Here is a 21608-nt window from a genome sequence, read left to right as displayed (position 1 = left end):
CAACAATAGTACGTGCATACTGATTTAATTTTTGTGGTTTTTCTCTTTATTTATTGAATAATTGTAAAGTAAAAGAATTCAGTGGTTCATGTAGGATCTTATAGAATGGCTGTAAAGGTTCCTTGCGATTCTAGAAATCTGTGATTCCATAGAATAATTATTCATTGATAATCACTTATTTTCTGACTGCCTGGTTTGCATGCTACCAATAGCCATATTTAAAAATACTTGTTGAATTGATTATTTGTAAGATATGATGCTAGAGTCAGTAAATTAAAAGATTGTTGATAAAACAAAACAAATCAAATGTGCCTTCACAGAGCTTATAGTCTATTCAAAAAGATGTGATGTACACAAATATAATATAGATTATGATAGGGGAAATTGATAAATCCAGAAAAAGTACTTTATGAGGATTTGTGAAGATATAACACTTTTTATGGGGGTTTGAAGAAAGGTCAGGGGAAAAAATGACTCCTGAGCTGATCCTTGAAAAAGAAACCATACTATAAATAGTATTTGTGTATGTAGTATAAGACCTTTAAAAATGAGAACTACCACCAAGATTTGAAATATTTCTTTGTGCTCCATTCATGATTTGTTTATTAACTTCAGTAAGGAGCTCTTTTTTTTTTTTTTTAACAAGGAAATTTCATGACATAGACCAATAAGAAGCTGCTACTATGTCCAAAAAAAAAAAAAAAAAAAAAAAGGGATCTATTCTTTCTTCTCGTTGAAAGCAAGCTTCATTTGTATGATTTTTGTGTTTATTTTACTAGCATAACATAGAATTCTAATCTGATTAGCTATTTATAGTTCATGGTATTAGAATATAGACATGCATTTAATTGAAACTTATAAAAAAAGATATTATAAAAGCAAACTTAATTGATATGCTCAGAATCAGGAGAGCTATGGTCAAATCTTTCCCCTATTCACTTATTAGTTATCTATTTCCTATATGCCATCCCTACTGTTCCAAACACATTTGAACACATTGATTTAGGAGAATGAAGGAGGAGACTTGAAGCATTTGTCCATCTTGACGAGTATATTTAGCCGGGGAAGAAGGCCATCTCTTGACAAAGAAGAGAAAGCAGATTGGAATAGGTACCCTTTGGAATATTATAGGAGAGAAATTACACAACTGTGGTGTGGGCATGAAGAGGATTCATTTGAGGTTTAGTAGTCAGGGAATATCGGCAGAAAAAGAAGATAGGATAAATGTAAAATATATAAATATTTGCTAGTTAATATGGATTATTAGGCTGATACTTTAAATGTCTCTCTCATTGGTTAGTTTTCATGAGCTCATTTTTTGAAAGTTCCTTTTTATTGAGAAAAACAAAACCAAAAATCCCCACTTGTTTCAGCAATCCACATTTCTCTTCCTCTGTTTAAAATTGCCCAACTAAGAGTTATGTAAATATTTAAAACAGGTCAGCAATCTAGAGAAATTTGTTGGAATTTTTAAAAGTATCTATCTTTCAGTAATAGAAGGGGAGAGGATTGAGGGTATATATACAGGGATTAGATTTGGTAAAGAGAAGTACTACTTTAGAGGCTGGAGGAAAAGATTTAGACATGAAGGGAGGAGAATGACTGATGTTAAGAAGGTGGGAAATGAGAAGGAAATAAGATAGAACTTCTGGGAATGCTCTATTTTTTTAAAAGTATGAGTGAGAGTGGTCCTCAGCTGGGAAGATGAGGTTGGGGTGTTGTGGAAGGCTTTAGGAGAGAAGAAGTTTGAAACAGAATTTTTTCTTTGTTGAACTTTTAATTTCTCATATTCCTTCTTCTCACTAACTTTAGAGTCATTTCTTTATGCTAGCATCATATTTCTAGGACAAATTTTTTAAAATTCTGAATAGCCAGATAAAAATATGCAAATTCCTTTCTCTTGTTACTGTCTGGCTCTGTCTAGATTGTAGATAATAATTACACAAATTATCCACGTGAAAATCTTTATCTGTTTATTTCTTTTTATTCTAAGGCTAGACACATTTATCCTGGAATCACTCCATAGTGTATAGGTATCCATAAGTATATAAGGTTCCATAACCTGTACTTAAGGCAAAAACACAAAACAGATGGAGAATTTGGGACTCACCTAAACCAATACATGTGTTTTAGCCCCTTGTACTAAGTATGACATTTTGGGCTGGGTGAAAGAATGATGGCTCCTTTCATACTCCTCATTAGAGGGAAAGAGAGCTATTTGCCACAAGTTGAGTCAAAGGAAGAGAGCAAGCCAGAAGTAGTCTCTCTTTTAACAGATACTCTATTCCTCGCTGCTCTTTTGGGGTAGGGGAGAACCAAGGAATCCAAGGAATTATGTAAAAAATATGTGATTTCTATAGCATATTTCTTCTCTCATATCTTTTCTCTCTTCCTTCTATTACTATTTATGGGGTTTTTGGTATTGGTTTAGTTTCTTTTGGTTAGAGCTTCCCATTTTTCTATTCCTCCTCTTGTAGCATGTAAAAGAAATCAACCTACACACCGAAGGACCAAGTCCTTTACTGGGAGTGTCAGAGTACAGATTTAGGATTTGTTCTAACCATACCTATCTCCATTCCATCACAGAATAAAAAATAGCATCTGATCTAGAGCTTAAATCACATTATATACATAAGCATATTTGCTAGATTTATCATATTTGCTAGATTTATCATTTAGGAGAAAAAGCTGCTGTAGTCTATAAGATCACTGGACCTGATGTTGAGTAGATGTGGGTTCATAAAGTTGAATATATGAATATGCATGTCTGTATGCATATATATACACAGAGAGAGAAAGAGAGACAGAGACAGAGATGTTGATATTGGTGTGCACAACAATGAGGTACAAAGTATAATTTTTTCCTTTTTTAAAAAATGAATCAACTGAGTTATGTATGGAGTGACCAGGATGAGATTCAAACCTCTCCTGACTATGTTCACTATTCCTTCTTATATTTCTTTCATTTAAAAATGCAGATATTTATTGAAGTTTTTTTTTTATTATCACTGTAACTTCACAATGACTTCTGCCAATCTTTCTTCAGTTAGAATCTTGTTCTTGTAACAAATAGGTTCATAGTCAAGAAAAAACACATTGCCATATTAATCATATATGAAATGTATGTCTTCTCTGCTCTCATCTAACAAATATGTTTACTGCTATCTAAGAAAGGAAGAGACATTACAAGTCTTCAACCCACAGTTTCACAGATGAAGAAATGGAGACATAGATGGGTTAAGTGGCTTGCTCAGTATCACAGAGGTAGTAATAAGTGGTAGAACCTAACTTCACATCTTTAAATAGTTTGACACTTTCTTTTGAGAGGTAGTAGACATACTTCATCATCAGTCCTTTGATGTAAATGACTAGATGCTTATTTATGAAGTCTCTCAGTATTATCTTCTTTTACATTATTATGGTCACTATGAAAATTGTCCAAATTCTGTTTACTGTGCTCTGCACAATTCATACAGGTCTTCCCAAGTTTCTCTGAATTCTTCATATTTGTAATTTCGTAATGCACAACTACATTTATGTGATATAATTTTGTCAGCTATTCTCCAATTGATAAGTATCTGTTTTATAACTATTACTTCTCTGCTACCATGAAAGATAATGATAAAAAACTTAAATATAAACACCTTTCCCTTTTTCTTAGATCTTCTTAAGTTATATATTTACTTGTATTACTGGGTCAAATGATATGTACGATTTACTTTTTAATATAGAATTTCAATTTTCTAGAATTGTTGGGTCAATTCAACCAACTCTACTAACAATGTATTAGTGTATGTATCTTCCCACAATTTCACTATCATTAAATCATTCTTATCCTTTCCAATATGTTGAAAATGAAGTAAAATATCAGTTATTTTGTTTACATTTTTATTTATAATAGTAATTTTGAGCATTTTCTTATGATTATTAAAAACTACCTGTTCATATCTTTTCACCACTCATCTATTGGAGAGTGATAATTGTTCATAATATTTGTATCAGTTTCCTATATATCTTGAATATCAGACCCTTAACAAAGATATTTGCTCCAAATTGTTCTTCTTGATTAGCTATTTCTCTTCTAATTCTAGATGCATTGATTTTATTTGTGCAAAAGTGCTTCTATTTAATGTAATTCAAATTGCCCATTTTATCTTTTATTAATTAATTCTTTAAGAACTAAAAAGTTAAGAATTGTCCACTCACACATAGTTTTGCTAGGTCCCACCTTATAGTCACCTCTGTTTTTTTTTTTAAATGATGTGACATTTAGGTCATATATTCATTTGGAATTTATTGTGTAAATAAGACATTGTCTAAACCTAATTTCAGACAACAGCGTTTTTTCAGTTTTCCTAGTTGTTTTTGTTAAATTGGAAATCTTGACCCCCTATAGTTGGTATCCTTAATTTTATCAAATGCTAAATTACTCTGTTCTATCACTTTGAGATCTTGCTTTTCCAGTCTGTTCCACTGATCAACTTTTCTAGCTTTTATCCAGTACCAAATAATTTTATTAGTTACTGCTCTATCATCTAATTGAGATATGGTAATACTAGAGCTCATTCATTTCCCCCCACCAATTTTGTTAAAATTCTTTACTTTTTATTTCCCCCTAGATGTAGTTTGTTGTGATTTTATCTAACTATCTCAAGTAAAGCTCTTAGTAGTTCAATATGGCACTAAATCTGTAAGATAATTTATTTGTCATTATTATCCAATCAGAAACAATGAATTTCTTTCCAATTTCTTGTATTCCTTTATGTATATAAAGTCTTTAATGATTTTGAGTGTATCTTTGTGGGATGATTCCTGATAGCTAATGTATTTTATATAAGATTTTGCATGGAAATTTTAAACTATTTCTTGTTAGATTTTGCTAGTAATATATCTAAAGATTGATTTTATGCATCTATTCCATATCTTGCCAAGTTATGAAAATTATTAATTATTTTTTCATTGAATATCTAAGATTTTCAATAAGCTATGGTATCATCCAGTAAAAATATTTTGAAGTTATCTTTACCAATGTTCATTCCTTCAGCTTACTTTATATACTAGCTATCATTCCTAAAACATAATTAAATAATAATACCCTTGCTTCTTTATTATAATTAATGCTAGCTCTTGATTTTTAAATGATATTTTTTAAATGTATTGCATTTCATTAGAATTTTTTTTCTATTTGTTCATATAAATATGTAATTTTTATTGTTTTTGTTATTAATATGGTTTATGTTTAGTTTCTTTGATGTTGAACTAACCCTCTGTTTCTGTTATACACCTAACCTAATCATAATAAATAATATATTTTATATATTTCCAGTGGTCTCTCCAATACACCGAACTAGTAAAATGAATGAACAGCATTCAAAAATGAGTAAGATAATGAATGTCAATAACAAATTCTTGTTTCCTCTGGTAGTAAAAGAAGTCTGTCCAAATCACGTTCTTGAAGTGAATGAGATACTTAAGATCAAATCTAGATTCATTCAGAACTTGAAAAGACTTTATGAGATGTATAGTTCAACACTTTTATTTTACAAATGAGGAAAATGAGGCTGAAGTAAATTAAGCAAACTTAAAATTACACTTATAAACATCAGAGGAAGTATTTGAAACCAATTCCTCTGAATCCAGGTTAGGTTTGTTCCATGGTATCATGTTGCCTTCTCAAGAAAAAAGATAGAAATATGTGTCAGAAAATGATTAAAGTATTTAGAACTAAGGAGAATTAAGTATCATAATGATTAATAATATCTTTGGATTCTAAGCATAGCATTCTAAACTTTCCACCTTTACATTAAATGTGAAATTCCTAAAATAAAACTATGAGTCAATCACTATCTGATTTAGCTTTCATTCTCATATCTGCTAACCAGCCCCAGGTAACTTGCTTTCCATTATCCCAGACCCTATGGGGTCTTATCCCTGAACGTCTGTCTGCACCGGTAGTGAAAATAGTGATATTGGCTATCCCTGTGGACTTGATGGTTAGAGAATGATTGGCTACTTTTAGCTGTTGGAGACAGGACTGATTTTGCAGATAATTTTTCTTTGTCTGGCATGCTCATTGAAAAAGTTTACTGAGTACTAGCCCCACTTATGTTTTTCTGGAAGTTATGGAGAACCTAAAATTTCCTAAGACTCTTCTACAAGTTCTTATGAGTTCTAATTTGCTTATTGTCTGGAAGATGGAAATTAATGATGCAGAGGTTTTTATTCCATTAGGCAGAAATAAGTGGATAACAGGAAAATAAATGTATGCTATCTTGGACACTTTTTTTTTCTATTTGGGTGAGTAAAAGCAAAACCTGAGTTATGCAAACTGCTAATGGAAGGAAATTTAAAAAGGCAGAATGGCATTCCACAGAAATAATTTCATTGTAGGAATTCTTTTAATAGTTAAGTCTATTAATGAATTTCAGCATCATTTTAATTAAGAATATCATCATTCAAATCTGGTTTTCCCATACTTCTCTTTGGCCTAATTTGACCAATTTCTTGTATTGCTTTTTAAAAAAAAAAAAATAGGAACAGGATATCAAACTTGCTCTGTGCTTGTTGGGTGATTAACCATGTTGTACCAATAAGGCCATACTTCTTTTTTATATTTATGTTCATTTTTATTTCACAAGTAATCTAGATATTTAACAATCTTCCCCAAATAAAAAATCTTATACAGTCTTTTTACCTATACATACACAACATATAAAACCACATATATCTTTAAATAAATCTGAATTTTCATGTGCATGGAAACAGTGAAATAATGTATACACATCAGCAAATATTTCTGAGTCAAAATAAAAAAAATCTTTTAAAAAAGATAAAACCTTACATTTGTTATATATATTATGAAAACATATTTTCAATAAATTGGAAGTTTAAAGGGTTTTCTCATGCAAATATTACATCAAATAGATTGAAAAAGGACATTTCTAATATCCCCAATACAAATCCTCAATCTAGTAACCAACTCATGTCATACCTCTCTTTACAAAAGGGGAAAGTTCTGAGTTTCCACTAGGCACAAGATGGATAGTTGTCATTCCTAGGAAGGCTCAGTTTTTGAATTTTAGGAAGTTGTGGTAAGACAGTAGTTTTGTTTTCAGCAATCTCTCATTTAGTAATTGAGATAAAGGGCAATTCTTAGGTTAAAAAAGAGAGAGATTTTCATTTCTTTTCTCATTAGAAGTAAGAGATGAAGACTCAAGGTTTAAATTAGTAAGACTCTTGAAAGTTCAGAGTTGGTAATTTGTTTTTTAAGTGTTTTAAATCTAGGAATATATTGTAGTATTGGATATGTGCTCAAGGCTCACTCGAGTTGGGGTATGTTGGGAAAGAAACATTCAGTTCTTTGTTTTTCTATAAATTGAATAATTGAAACAAATTGAATAATAAAATGAATAATTTAAACGCTTAAGTAGTTGACATGGTGAAGTGATCTCATCATAGGCTCAATTATTGTTCCCATACCAATCACTTTCAGATCTATTTTTCCATCCCTAACCTCTTTGCTGATCTCCAGTCTCATCTCTTCAACTATTTGAAGAGATAGGATGTCTCAAATAGGATGTCTTGTAGACATTTCAAATTAAACAAGTCTAAAACTGAACTTAATAACTTCTCCCCAAACCCCCTGGTCTTCCAGATTTCCCTATTCCTGTCAAAAATAGGATTGCAGCTTGAGTGTCATCTTCAACTCCTCGCTTTCAAGTCCCTTATTCAATCTGTATCCAAGTTGCGTCTATGTGAAATAGACCCTCAGAGCATTTCTCCCATATGCTCCCTACTCTCCTCTGATACTGGTGCTTCACTTTAAACATAAACTATTTTGCAGTAGTCTGCTTTTATGATTTACCTGATACAAATCTCTGTCATTCTATTTTCCATTCAGCTATCAAAGTGATGTTCCTAAAGCATACGTTTGAATGTATCATTCTCCCTAGTAAATAAATTTTAGTGGATTCCTATCCCCTCCAGGATGAAATGTATAAAATTCTCTGGCTTTCAAAAACCCTTCACAATCTGTACCATCCCATTCTAGTCTTCTTACACCTTACACCACTCCTCACATCCTCTGCTCTAGTGACACTGGTCTCCTTGCTGTTCCTCAAAACAAACAGTTTATTTCCAGAGCTCCCAGCTAAAATCCTACATTCTGAAGATCTTTTGGATCTTCCTTGCTAATTCGTGTGCCTTCTCTCTGGTGATTATTTCTGATATGTTCTCTATATGGCTCGTTTGTACATAGTTGTTAGCATTTTGTCTTGTCTATTAGACTTGAGCTCCTTAAGAATAGATTTGGGGTTTTTTGTTGTTGTTGAACTTTCTTTGTATCCCCAGTGCTTAGTACAGTGCCTATCTTATAGTAGATGTTGAATAGTTGTTGAGGATCCCAGAATATATTTTCTATAAAAGTTCCAGAGATATCATAATCATTCCCTTTCTCTTCACAATGAACAAATAAACATTTAGAACAAGTAATCCTTATTTTTGCAATTGTTGTCTTGTCCTAACTATGGAAGCCTAAGAATTAGATGGAGAAATTTGCCTTGTTGTTGACTTTCTTTGTTCTAAAGCCTATAGTAGTGCTATCTTAAAGTAGATTTAATATATTGAGATCAATATATCTATAAAGTTCAAGAATATCTAATCATATCCCTAATATCTGCACAATGAAAAGATAAACTATTTTAAGAACATGGTAATCTGATATTTTGCATCAGTAGGACTATGACAGACTGAATATGGATTGAAACATTAAATGAAACATCTATTTTACTTTTTTCAATATAGTAGGCTTTTACGTGACTTTTAAGTTGATTCCTTAGAATTAACATACTAATATTGCAAATAGGAAAATTATGTTTTAATTGTAATATTAATCGGTATATCTGGATTGCATTTGTCATCTGTAGGAGAAATAAGAGACGAATGGTGAAACATAGTGGATCCATAGTCTTTATTTTCAAATGAAATGTTAAACTTCCTTTTGTCTGATTTTTGAAAATAAAATACATATGAAATAAATGGTTTCTAGAATAAATTGTAATTAAATGTATATCTATGTATGTACTTAGAAAGGCAGTGTTGATACGAAAGTGAGTGCTGATTGAAAAAATTGGTAACCTGAATTTCAACAATGAATTTGTAAATATCTTTATGATTTACAAAATAATACTTTGAAATAGAACTAGTTTCTGACAAATCTAAATAGATCAGAGATAATGTAGTGTAACTGAAATGATCTCTTAAAAAATAATTGAGTATGATGAATTTCTAATCCTAATTCTGTTTAAGTCTTATTGACTTCCTACAAATTACTGACAGTCTGAATCTCTTTATTTTTCCATCTGTATGAAATGAAAATTAGAAATAATTATTTCAAAATAACCTTTATGTAAAGAATTTCATGGTATATCTGTGATTCTTCAATATCTAATGAAGTCTAGTATCCTTTATTTTATCATATAAAATTAAAATAGTTATTTTTCAAGATACCTTAAAATTTACAAAACACTTTTCAAATATCATCTAATTTTAGCCTTACAACAACCCTGGGAGGTAGGTATTATTATTATTATTATTATTACCATTTTACAGATGAGAAAATTGGCAAACACAGGTTAAGTGACTTGCTCAATGGCACATATTTAATACGTATCTGAGCTGGGATTGAATACAGGACTTATTAGCTCACAATACATTATCACTAAGTTATGTTGCCTCTTAGTAAGCTCCTAGTAAAGCTAAAATTATTATTAAAAGGAAATTACTTTTTAAATTTTGTTATGTACTTCTTAATGTCTGGAATTTGCTTTTCTGCTTATTTGATAATTCCTAGAGGAAGGAGCAATTACATTTTTACTAATGTTATTGATAGTATCTATATATAACTTTATTGACCAGCTATGATATAAATGGAGAATTGTGAATTGATAATATCATTAATTGCATGTGTGATGATTAAAATGAAAAATCAGTTCTAGTATGGTTAAAAAGTTAATTTTTTTTTCCCAACAGGAAATATGGGATGTATAAAATCAAAAAGAAAAGACAATCCACCTCACGATGGAATAGATTTGAAGACCCAACCAGTACGTAATACTGACCGAACTATTTATGTGAGAGATCCAACGTCCAATAAACAGCAAAGGCCAGTAAGTAGATAGTCTCAGGGGAGAATTCCAAGAACAAGATCCAAGCATGACTGGAATAATTAAAATTCAATTGAGAACATATGAATGTAAATGTCATCTTGATTGGTTCTCAAGTGATTTGTTTTGTAATTCATCCTTTTTAAAGGCATGCACAAAGGCAGATATATAGATATCTGGCCATTTATTGTATAATGACAATTCCATTCTTTTTTGTACATTGAGAAAAAAAATTTTATATCACTGATGGTAAAAAAAAAAAAAAAAGCCACCCCAAAACCAAACCAAATACTTCAAATTCAAGAGAATAAACCTGTTATTCTGTAAAGGCAAAAAGTTTGTATTAGAATATATAGTGAGATTAGCAAATGCAAAGTGTATCTAAAATGCAAAATACATCTAAAATATTACCAAGCAACTCTTCTTTCCTTCCTAGATTTCCCTTGTGTTCTCCTCTACTATTCAAACTTATTAAGGAAAAGAATTTAATTTTTAGTATAGGGCAGAACATTGTAGATCCTTTTTTTTTTTAAATTGAATTTTTAAAAAATTAAATATATTCATTCTTTTTTACTGGAAGCCCTAGCCAAGCTTTTATAACAATGAAATCAGTGATGTTTCATTTTCATTCTTTCCAGAAAGGTTTTGGCTAACAAAGAAGTAAAATTACATTTCTTGGGAAGGAAAAAAAATTAAGAATAGGGACTTTAAATGTACTTGATATTAAACCTTCTATGTCTTCCTCTTCATATCCTATCACCACCAAAAAAAAAAATCAATTACATATTTTTCATAGTATAGTTTAATAGGATCATTCAATACCTAACCACTAAGAACATTTTAAACAATATCTCTATAATATAAAATATTTTGGAGAGCTATACTATTTCTGTAGTTTCTGGTCTCCTACAATCAATATATAAAAATGTAAATATTTTGGTTTTAGTTGGTGATTTTTTCAGGTACTAAACATGTATAGAAGTTTTTTTGAGCATTTATGAGTTGGAGGAAAGTTTTTTGAGAAAGGTTAAGAGTGACTGAATTGAGATGTGATAGAAAGTGAGAGGGTACAAAAATTAAACAGTTGCATGTCTTGGACTTTTTTGAAGTTATAATATTTCTCATATGAGTACAAATCTCATGGAATTGTATTTGCCACATTCAAATCATTGTCTTTATAAATAGAAAGCCAAAGAAATGTGGGGAGAAAAGCAAATGATTCTTACTTCTCTCATTATGAGATGTTAAAATTCCCATGCAAAATTGCATCCTTCTTTCCTAGCACATTCAACATAAATTGAATGTTTTAAATCAAGTGCTTTTTAATTGCATTTGCATTTCCAATTCTGTTGGATTACAACTACTAGGTAAAGGAAAATATTAAAATATGCTTAATTTAATTTTAATAGGGAGAAATTATCTGCTTTATAAATTTTTTCAATAATAATGAGGTTAAAAATCAATTTATTAATCACAAATAGCTAAATATTGTTGAAAATTTAATAATAATGAACAATGCACTATGGTGTTTCACTTGGCACCTTTGACTATGTAGGTGAAGATCAAGGATTCTAATTGCTCTAATTGATGACCATGGTAATTACTTACATGCTAGACCAATCATGAAAATATACACCACAGGTCAAAAGGGTAAATGGACAAAAGCACCAATGAATAAATAGTAGAATGTAATAGGTATATAATAGAATAATAGAAATAAATATAATAGAAAAATAATAGAATAGAAATGTAATAGAAATAAAAAATCAACTAAAAATCAATAGCCATAACTGGAAATACATTTTTTAAAGAGACATTATGTCAAAAAAGATGGGACAGCATAGTATCAAGGAAGGAGTTTTAGACTTGGGGTCCTGAGTTTAAGTCTAAACTCTGACATTTATGGTAAGATTAGCACAAATCACTTGATCCCTCTGAGCCTAGTTTTCCTAATTTGTAAAATAGCAATAATAATTGGACATTTATAAGGTTATTGAGAAAATCAAGTGAGATGATAAATGTAAAGACTTTATAAATTTTTAGGTATTTTATATACATATTATGCTCTGATTACTAAAAATAGGGAGTCATCAGCTAATAATGCATATAAAATACAGGTTGTCTCATTTTAAAAGCATAAATTAATGACGTATTTGAAAATCATTCAAAGAGGCAAACTCAGTAATAATAGCTGTATAATATGATTTTTCTAGTCTCAAGATTTTAGTCTTTTTTTAATCTTTGGATTATTTTCTTCAAGTCTTATATAAACAAACACTGCATTAATTCTACACATTTTAATGATCAAGAAATTAAGTATAAAAGGGAATTCCAAATGAAAAAGCATATTTAGAGCTCATTTAATTATTATAGGCAGGTTAAAAAACCCAATAAAGCCTTAGTATTCATGATAGAATTCTATCAGCCTGGGGATATCTATGGTGGGGTCTTTCTTTTTCTTTTTTTTTTTTTTTTTAACAGTGCATACTTTGTACTATTTATATTAAATCACTTTAATCAAATGATCAATGAAATAAAATTAAAGGATTTGTGATCACTTTACCCTCAAACTATCTTTCAAGAAGCATTAGAAGCTTCCTGAGTCAAGAAAATATATCATCAGAATTTACAGTAACTAGACAGTGGTGAGAATCTCCATTTGGCATTTTATCCTGTCTTCTTGCAGGATCCCTCCCTAGTTCTGCTCAATCCCATAAGCTATTATGGAACATAAGTTTTCAGAATTTTCAGTTGTATTTTTCCCTTTTTTTAAATAGAAGCATCAAATTTACATCCCAATTGCCACTATTAGTATAAAAACACTATATGGAACACAGATATGATCCAGAAAAACCATTATTGGGAAGAGATGCTTAACACATATTCTCTTTGTAGGTGCTCAATCAAGGCACTCAACTTTTACCAGGACAAAGGTTTCAAAACAAAGGTATGTTTTCATCTGAACATCCATGTGCTTTTGAGAACACTTTCAGGTCCATTATAAAGTAACTTCCCCTTAGTTTTTGTATACACCCTATGCTATTGCAAATAATTATATCTATTTCTTCATGTGGATCCTTGTAGACTGTCCATTCCTTTATTCCTCAAGGTTAGGAACCATGTGTCATTCCTTTTAAGATACCTCTGTATAGTTACTGACTCAGTATTGTGCACAGAACAAGCATTTGATCAATGTTTCTGAGGGTTTATCTTTTAGGTATTTTCACTTGAGTTATTCATTAACAGATCCAGAAGAGCAAGGGAATGTGGTAATAGCCTTATATGCCTATGAGGGCCTTCACCCTGATGATTTATCCTTCAAGAAAGGAGAAAAATTGAAAATCCTTGAAGAGTAAGTATTTTCCCATTGCAACTTCTGGCCTTTGATTCCCATACCCTTTTTATCCACAGCCTTTATCATAATTATAGTAACTCAATGTTAATCTGAATCTTGTCATGTGAAAGTGAAACTTTATATCTTTGCCACTAGTGCAGTTTGGTACTCAGATAGTGCAAGATCAAAGTAACTATTTTTGTTTTTTAAGTTTGACTAGTAAAACTCTCTAACTAGTTTTACTTTGTAGAAAAATGTCATTTGTTTTCATCTGTTGTACAACTTTAGGAATTTTTTTTTTGTTTGAGCAGGCTTCAAGCACTATTAAGGATACCACTTTTTACTTAAAAAACTTAATTTGGTTTTATAAATTTAAAGTAAATTAAGATAAAAAACCAACCATTCTTATTTGGTAAGCCCATACTTAGTATTAATACTGTAACTTTGATAGATATTTAGTATCTCATTTCCCATATTATTTCCCTAACCCCTCCTACTCTATCTCATTTACTTAGAGCAGTAGACTAGCTCCTGACCTGAGAATTACATTCCACATCTTTTAACCTTAGCTACCTCTAGGATATACCAACCTGTTTGGAATATATGTGCTATCATGTCAATTACTGAATAAATTTGATGAGGGAAAACTGTAAAGATCCCCATGCATATTGTAGCCAAAGACTTTTTTTTCCCAATTCTGTAATAGAATGAAGGCATTTGAGTAGGCAATTCATACTTCTCAATGATCTTGGAGAGAAGGCAAATCATATAAGTTAGTTCTCATCTTTTATTTGTTTCCCCTCACACAGACACACATAACATATAGTTGGTTCTATGTATAACTTCTTTATAAAAACTGGAGAATGAGGAAATGACTCATTACATTGGAATTTTTTATTCAGAGTTTTCCTACAATGAACATTGCAATAAAAACCAGGTAAATAATGGAGTTAATAAAACACAAAAGGGTGACATTTGCTCACTTGTCTCATTTTCCTTTTATTTTTTAAATTTGTCACAAGAATAGTGATACATTTGCTTAAGTTGAATTGAATTAAATAATTGACTTATACCTTAATACAAGTGTGTATGTGTGCTTCTAAAATATGGTAATATAATCCATTAAAAATGCTCTGTGTAACACTAAAGTGACTCACATTTGGGCTTATGAATCAGTGCTTTATATAAAGTCCATATTCACCCTATGTTTGGACTCAAGAAAGAGGAGAGTGATGTTATTACTCAAATTACTCAAATTACTGGAGTTCTAGCTTAATCTACCAAAAAGGGCAATAACTAGTTCTTGAATTATTGATATGAACATTCTTTTATACATCTTTTTCTTCTAGGCATGGAGAATGGTGGAAAGCTAGATCTCTTATATCCAAGAAAGAAGGTTTCATTCCCAGCAATTATGTAGCAAAAATCAATACTTTGGAAACAGAAGAGTAAGTTCTTCCAAAATTTCATTTAACTGATGCACTATCTATTGTATTTTTACTTTATTTATACCATTCCTTCCCAAGGAAATAACATCAATAAACTGTTTCAAATTTCCTTTTCAGATGGTTCTTTAAGGATATAACCCGGAAAGATGCTGAAAGACAGCTTCTGGCACCAGGAAATAGTGCAGGAGCATTTCTTATCCGAGAAAGTGAAACATTAAAAGGTAGGACACATTTATTTTATTTTTAAAAAAGTATTCCTGAAGCAGTTTACTGAAACTATTTTGAACATAACTAAGTGAAGTACAAGCAAAAACTTAAAACTTTAAAATTTGGGAGATTATAGAAAGAGTAGGCTTTCACAATGTTATTTTGAGGAGAGATATACATTTTGGAGGTTCCCCCCCAGATCAATCCCCCAGATCAATATGAGGTTTTTGGTCCCAAAAGAAGGTTTAAAATGGGGGAGTTCCTGGAAAGATGGAAAATTGGTTTGAAAAAGAGGGCTAGTAATGGTAATACATTTTTAAAAAGTATGTGTCAGTAAAACATTTAAAGATGAACAGAAGAACTGAAATTTAGAAGGAAAGCAAGGAGACAAAGAGGGGGCAAAGAGGAATTTTGGAACTATATGTTGAATTTATTATATAATTTTAAAAACCAGCTATAAATGATGGAAATTTGAAGATTCATGGACAATCCTGTTTTCTCTTTTTTTCTCCTAAGAAATGCTTATATTCAGAACTTGAAAATAATTCTGAATTACAAAAAATATTTTTGAATTGTTATGTATAGTATAAAAACAATAAAAATAAGCCATTGTTATAAAGATGATTATTTCTTACAATATATGAGTCTTTAAAATAGTTTTCAAACATCCAAATGTTTTATAAAGGTAACTATGTGACACAAAGGATAGAGTGCTGGAACTAGAATCAGTAAGATCTAAGTTCAAATCCAGAACTAGACATTTACTAACTCTTTTTAAATCATTTTCCTCAGTTCTTTCATCTGTAAAATGGGGGAAATAATAGTATTTACTCTCAGAGTTGATGTGAGAGTCCAAAGAGGTAATATTAGTAAAATTAGTAATGAAGTTATAAACAAAGTAAATAAAAAGTAATAAAGTAAAATTAGCATAATACCTGTTGCATAGTAAGCATTATTTAAATGTTAGCTATTATTATTAAAAGAAAATAAATCAGGAAGTTATATTTCTATTTATTTTAAAACAAATGAAAAAATCCATTATGAGAGAATTTAAATATGTTAGATAAGTTTCTTAAAAGAGTTGATACTGTTTATCTTTTGAATATTTCAAAAGAATATTTAAAAACATCTAGATCTTAAATTTTGATCATTAATATAAAGCAATTTGAAGTTATACTAAGAAATATGCTAACGTCTCTAAACCCTTTGACCTAGGGAGCCCATTTTTAGGCAAATATTCTAAAGAAGTCAAAGATTTTTTTAAAAGCCCTGTGTGTGTGTGTGTGTGTGTGTGTGTGCATGTGTGTGAAATATTTCAAAAGAATATTTAAAAACTCTAGATCTTAAAATTTGATCATTAACATAAAGCAATTGAACTTATACTAAGAAATATGCTAATGTCTCTAAACCCTTTGACCTAGAGAGCCCATTTTTAGGCAAATATCCTAGAAGTCAAAGAATTTTTTAAAAGCCCTGTGAGTGTGTATGAAAATATTATCCAATATTTTTAATACAAAAGAACTAGAAGCAAAGTAACCCCACAGGCTAGAGAGTAGTAAAATATGCAGGACATAAAAAGATGAATATGATAACTACAGCAAAGTATGGAAAGACCATAAGAATGGTCTAAAGTGAAGTAAACAGAACTAGGAAACAAAGTATACAATGGTTACACTAGTGCAGGTGGAAAGAACAACAAAATGATAACAATCAAAATTCATGGAATTATAACACCCAAAATTTAACCTAAAGAATATATATGAGAATATATTTCCTCCAATTTCTTTTTTAATAGCTTTTGATTTTCAAAATTCATGCAAAGATAGTTTTCAGCATCCCTTCAAAATCTTGTGTTCCATATTTTTCTTCCTCCCTTTCACCCTCATCCCCTAGACAGCAAATAAAATAATATATGTTGAACATGTGCAATTCTCCTATATATATATTTCCATATTCATCATGCTGCTCAAGAAAAATTAGATCAAAAAGGGGGGAAATGAGAAGGAAAAAACCAACAAGCAATGCTCTAATTTCTTTGCAGAGACTAACTATGAGTGTGGGACACTGAATATAATGTCAGGGTTTTTTTTCTTCTGGATATGTTGGTTAAAAATTCTCTGTTATGAGGGATTGCCCTCAAGGAGGAAAAGAAGGGGAGTCAATTGGGGAAAACTTTATGTAAAGATAAAAGATTGACAAAATTTCATTTTTAAAGGATAACTGTGAAAAGTTTTAAACTTAATTTACATTTATCATATTTAATAACATACATTTTCTATACTGTAAAATAAAATGGAAATCTATAACTATTTCTTAACCTATTTTTCCATAGGAAGTTACTCTCTCTCTGTTCGAGATTATGACCCACTGCATGGTGATGTGATTAAGCACTACAAAATTAGAAGTCTGGACAATGGAGGTTATTATATATCTCCAAGAATTACTTTCCCCTGTATCAGTGACATGATTAAGCATTATCAAAGTAAGTAGAGAAAGAAAATACTACAACACGCGTTTTTAATAATTAATAATAGTATAAAATGCTTTTTATATTTAAAATTTTAGCTATTTATCTTTTTAAAAAGCAAATGCTTCTTCACTTCTAATGATCTTGGTAATTTATAATATCTTGGGATACACATATCTATCAGTTAGTATCCCATATACTGTTGCTGTTAATAAGAAAATAGTAATGTTTAAGTATTGTGCTGTCCTAGTTCAATTATCAGAGAAACAAGTTGATTAAGTTTTACCTAACGTATTCTTTTTCTGATGGGCCTTAGGAAGATTTTTAATGTTTTCTTTTAAGGGAAGAAAATACAAATGAACACATATTCTGTACAATCAGTGTACATCATTGTGGTACACAATGTTTATTCCTTCTCTCCATTGAGGATACAACTATTTAATGCTTAGCTTTACAATTTCATCTTCTTCATTCCACATAGCCATTCAGTTGCCAAGTCTTGTCCATTCGAATTCCTCCACATTTCTTACATCTGTCTTAATTCTGGTCACCTAGCCACTAACCTACTTCACCATTTTTATTAGTTTACTTCAGTTCTGTGTCTCTTTCAGGTCTGTGCAATTGTTGTCATTATTGGTAGTGTCCTAATTAAGGATATCACCATTGTTAGTGGTTACTATGGCATTATGAATGCTCTCATTAACACAATACACTGGAATAGGTATTTCTATATTTTCACTGTGGTTTGTCATAATCCATCTCTATTAGAGTGAGAGCCACAGTTGGAGTTATCCTCCAACTTTTTAAATAACTATCAAAAATTTTTAAAACAATAACAAGAAAAATAAATCTGTCCTTTCATTTAGAAACTTCTCAAATTAATACCCATTTAAAGGAAAACCTTAAAATTATAGGCTAGGACAATTTTGAGGTAAATACTTCCAGTTTAAAATATAGAATTTCTGAAAATGATGTAACTACAAAATCCTATTTTAATGAGTTTTTTTTCTTTAAAATTTAGAGCAGCCAGATGGTCTGTGCAGAAGGCTTGAGAAGGCATGTATTAGTCCAAAACCACAAAAACCATGGGATAAAGATGCTTGGGAAATTCCCCGTGAATCAATTAAGCTAGTAAAAAAGCTTGGAGCTGGACAATTTGGAGAAGTCTGGATGGGTGAGTGGTCAAAGGATCATATAGAAATCTTTCCCACATTGTAAATTAGATTATTTGGAATGTTAAAAAATGTAATGAGAATTAGAATAAGAGAACTTTCTTTGTATCTGTTTTAGCATATGATAATACAAAATATTAATTAGTTTCAGTGACAATACTTCAGTTGCCTTCCTTTATTCCTGGTGAAGATAAGGAACAGTCTGGAAAATACATCTTTTTTCCTGACAAGAATGATTCCTATCTTGTATCCATTTCCCCTTTGAACAGTTTTCTTTTTAAATAACCAGTTAAGGGAGAAAAACAGGAAATTTTGTTTTTTACTGTTATGCTACAGATTTAAATGACTACTTTTTCCCAAATTAGATGAACTGAAGAAATATTTAAAGGTCATAAAATGTATTTCTATGTCATTAATAAAGGTAATATGAATTGAGAGCAGGCTTTATATGCAGTAAAGTAGGAGCACATGCAGAGAATTGGGACTGAGGCTGAGAGAAGTTTAAGTAATGTGCCAATGATCAATGGGAGTAAATGACAGAATTTTGCCATTAATGGAATTTCATTAATTCTGCCTTAATAATTTCTATCTCTTTTTAATTCTTTTAAATTAAAAATATTTCAGGGATATAGAAAAGTCATACATGAAGGCTTGAAACTGAAAATTTTTTGGATCACTTTAGGTTCGTAAAAGACTTTGAGGAGTAAAAGATTCTGGATATCTGAAGAGAAGGCATATGAAATAGAAAAGGAGGGTAGGGAGTTTCAAGACAAATTCTTACTTTCTTTAAGGTTTTCTTTTTTTAAAAATGGGACTAATTCTAAAAGAAGAATCTTCTACTAGATCATTACCACTTAATTTATTGCCATCTACCAAGCAGATAGTTCCAAATTGTTCTTCAGAATAATTAGAGTAGCTCACAATTCTACCAACAGTGACTTAGTGTACCTATTTTCCCACATATTCTCCAGTGTTTATTATTTTCATTTCCTATCATCTTAGGTAATCTGAATCATATGAAATAATATCTCAGAGGTGTTTTAGTTTTAATTTCTTTCATTATTAGTGATTTAGAGTATTTTTTCACATTATTATTAATAGCTTTGATTTCCTCCTCTGAAAAAAATTTCCCCTGCCTATTCATATCTGTTGGCCATTTATTAATTGCTGAATGTCTCTTATTTTTATAAACTCAGCTTAGTTATCTATATTATTTGAAATTTTATTAAAGAAGCTTGCAATAAAGTTTTTTTCCAGTTTCTTTTCTTCTAATTTTAGCTATATTGGTTTTGTTTCTGTTAAAAAAGTTTTTATTTTATATAATAAAAATTATCCCTTTTATTTCTCATGATTTCTATATCTCTTGTTTATAAACATAGGTCTTTCTGGACTCTAGGTCCTATGTTGGTTCCCATTTTGCACTGAGGTCTTTGCATCTCAAGATCATCTTCTCTTTCCAACCCTCCATGGGTTGCAGTTCTCTCTATATATATTTTCCCCCATTTTAATAATAAGTGATAGGTGGGATTATATGCCAATATGCATATTAGATATGTGCTTTAGATATTTGCTGAGGGGAAGAAAGAATATGATTATCAAAGAAGAAAACAATAAATGGGGATTTAAGTACAATTATATAGTGATTTTTCTTGATTTCATAAAGGACTTAAAGATATTCAATATTGAAGCCAAACTAAAAGACACAAAATTGCAATTTTGTATGTCAGTAGGAAGGACAAGACTAGCCATCACTATTTAAAACAAGTGGCATCCAAATTCCACTACTCATGGAGCATTAGGTATTAGAGATGTTACTGACAACACTTGTCAAATGAAGCATCTAGGTCACTTACTAGGGGAAAGGGAGGAGCGGGGGCAAGCATTCTGTGTACAGACTTTTTAATCAGTCAGGAGGAACAAATATCAGTAAGATTGTGGGTATAAATGATGAAACAGGAAAATTGTTTTTAGGAAGTTCTTCCAATATGTAAGGTTAGCAATTTAAGGGGATATGATAACTACCTATTATATTTTCCTCAAATTTTCTGTCAGGCTTTTAAGCAAGTCCAAAAATCTTATGAACTTTATGATTGTTCCTAGAGGTTCTAATTTGATGATTTGAATCTTTTATTCTAAAGGCTCTGCATTGTTAGGGTTAAAATTAATCTTCTCCCTCTTCTCACATATATAACATGGGCCTTCCTAACCTCTAAAAATTCATCTTCCATATACACTGCTTATGTTAAGCATTAACCATCTGTAACTCAGGTTCCTTGGTCCTACCAGGGATCTGGGCAACCCAATTGTTTTCTTAATATCAGCTGTATTAACTCTTCCTTCCCAGTCCTTAATTGTCTCCACCTAGATGTCATTTCTTTCAGTTATTTGATAAGTTTATAAGTTTAGAATTTTAAGGGACTTTAGAAATTATCCATTGTCCCCCTCTGTCTCCATATTACAGATGAATAAAGTGAGGCTAAGAAAGTTTTAAGTTACTTGTTTAAGATCATATATGTAATAAGCAATAAAAGAATTATTTGAACTCAGTTCTCCTGACCTCATGCTAACCATGCTAACCACTGTCATGCTAACTCCTCCTTGTTTTTCTTCCTTAAACTCATTTATTTTTCAACTAATTAGCTCTTCTATTTATGGTATTAGCCTTAATGGCTTCTGGTTACTTGATCTGAGAAGCATAAAATAAGACTGAGGGTTCCAATGTGAGTGACAGGAAGCAATAAATTTAATATTATTAAGAGATAAAATTTCATTTTGAATAAGTCTATAAAACATGGATCACAGGTCATATGAATCAGA

The 21608-nt window shown here is 30.6% G+C and overlaps 1 protein-coding gene across 2 annotated transcripts in view; it reads left to right on the top strand.

Moving 5' to 3' along the window:
* Positions 1–21608, top strand: part of LYN (LYN proto-oncogene, Src family tyrosine kinase) — a 124479-nt gene that overhangs the window by 56971 nt on the left and 45900 nt on the right. Inside the window, exons 3-9 of one of the 2 annotated variants that reach the window (XM_031946389.1) lie at positions 10030–10166; positions 13059–13110; positions 13410–13515; positions 14847–14945; positions 15063–15166; positions 17485–17634; positions 18641–18793. In XM_031946389.1, coding sequence (XP_031802249.1) covers positions 10035–10166; positions 13059–13110; positions 13410–13515; positions 14847–14945; positions 15063–15166; positions 17485–17634; positions 18641–18793 — 796 coding nt within the window. In that variant the 5' untranslated portion in view covers positions 10030–10034. The remainder of the gene's footprint in view (positions 1–10029; positions 10167–13058; positions 13111–13409; positions 13516–14846; positions 14946–15062; positions 15167–17484; positions 17635–18640; positions 18794–21608) is intronic. The other variant, XM_031946390.1, reaches the window with a different exon arrangement.

This window comes from Sarcophilus harrisii, chromosome 1 (assembly GCF_902635505.1).
Source record: "Sarcophilus harrisii chromosome 1, mSarHar1.11, whole genome shotgun sequence".
In the NCBI taxonomy this organism is placed as follows: domain Eukaryota; kingdom Metazoa; phylum Chordata; class Mammalia; order Dasyuromorphia; family Dasyuridae; genus Sarcophilus; species Sarcophilus harrisii.
The sequence above is the reverse complement of the archived record's forward strand: the minus strand, read 5'-3'. Positions and strand labels throughout refer to the sequence as shown.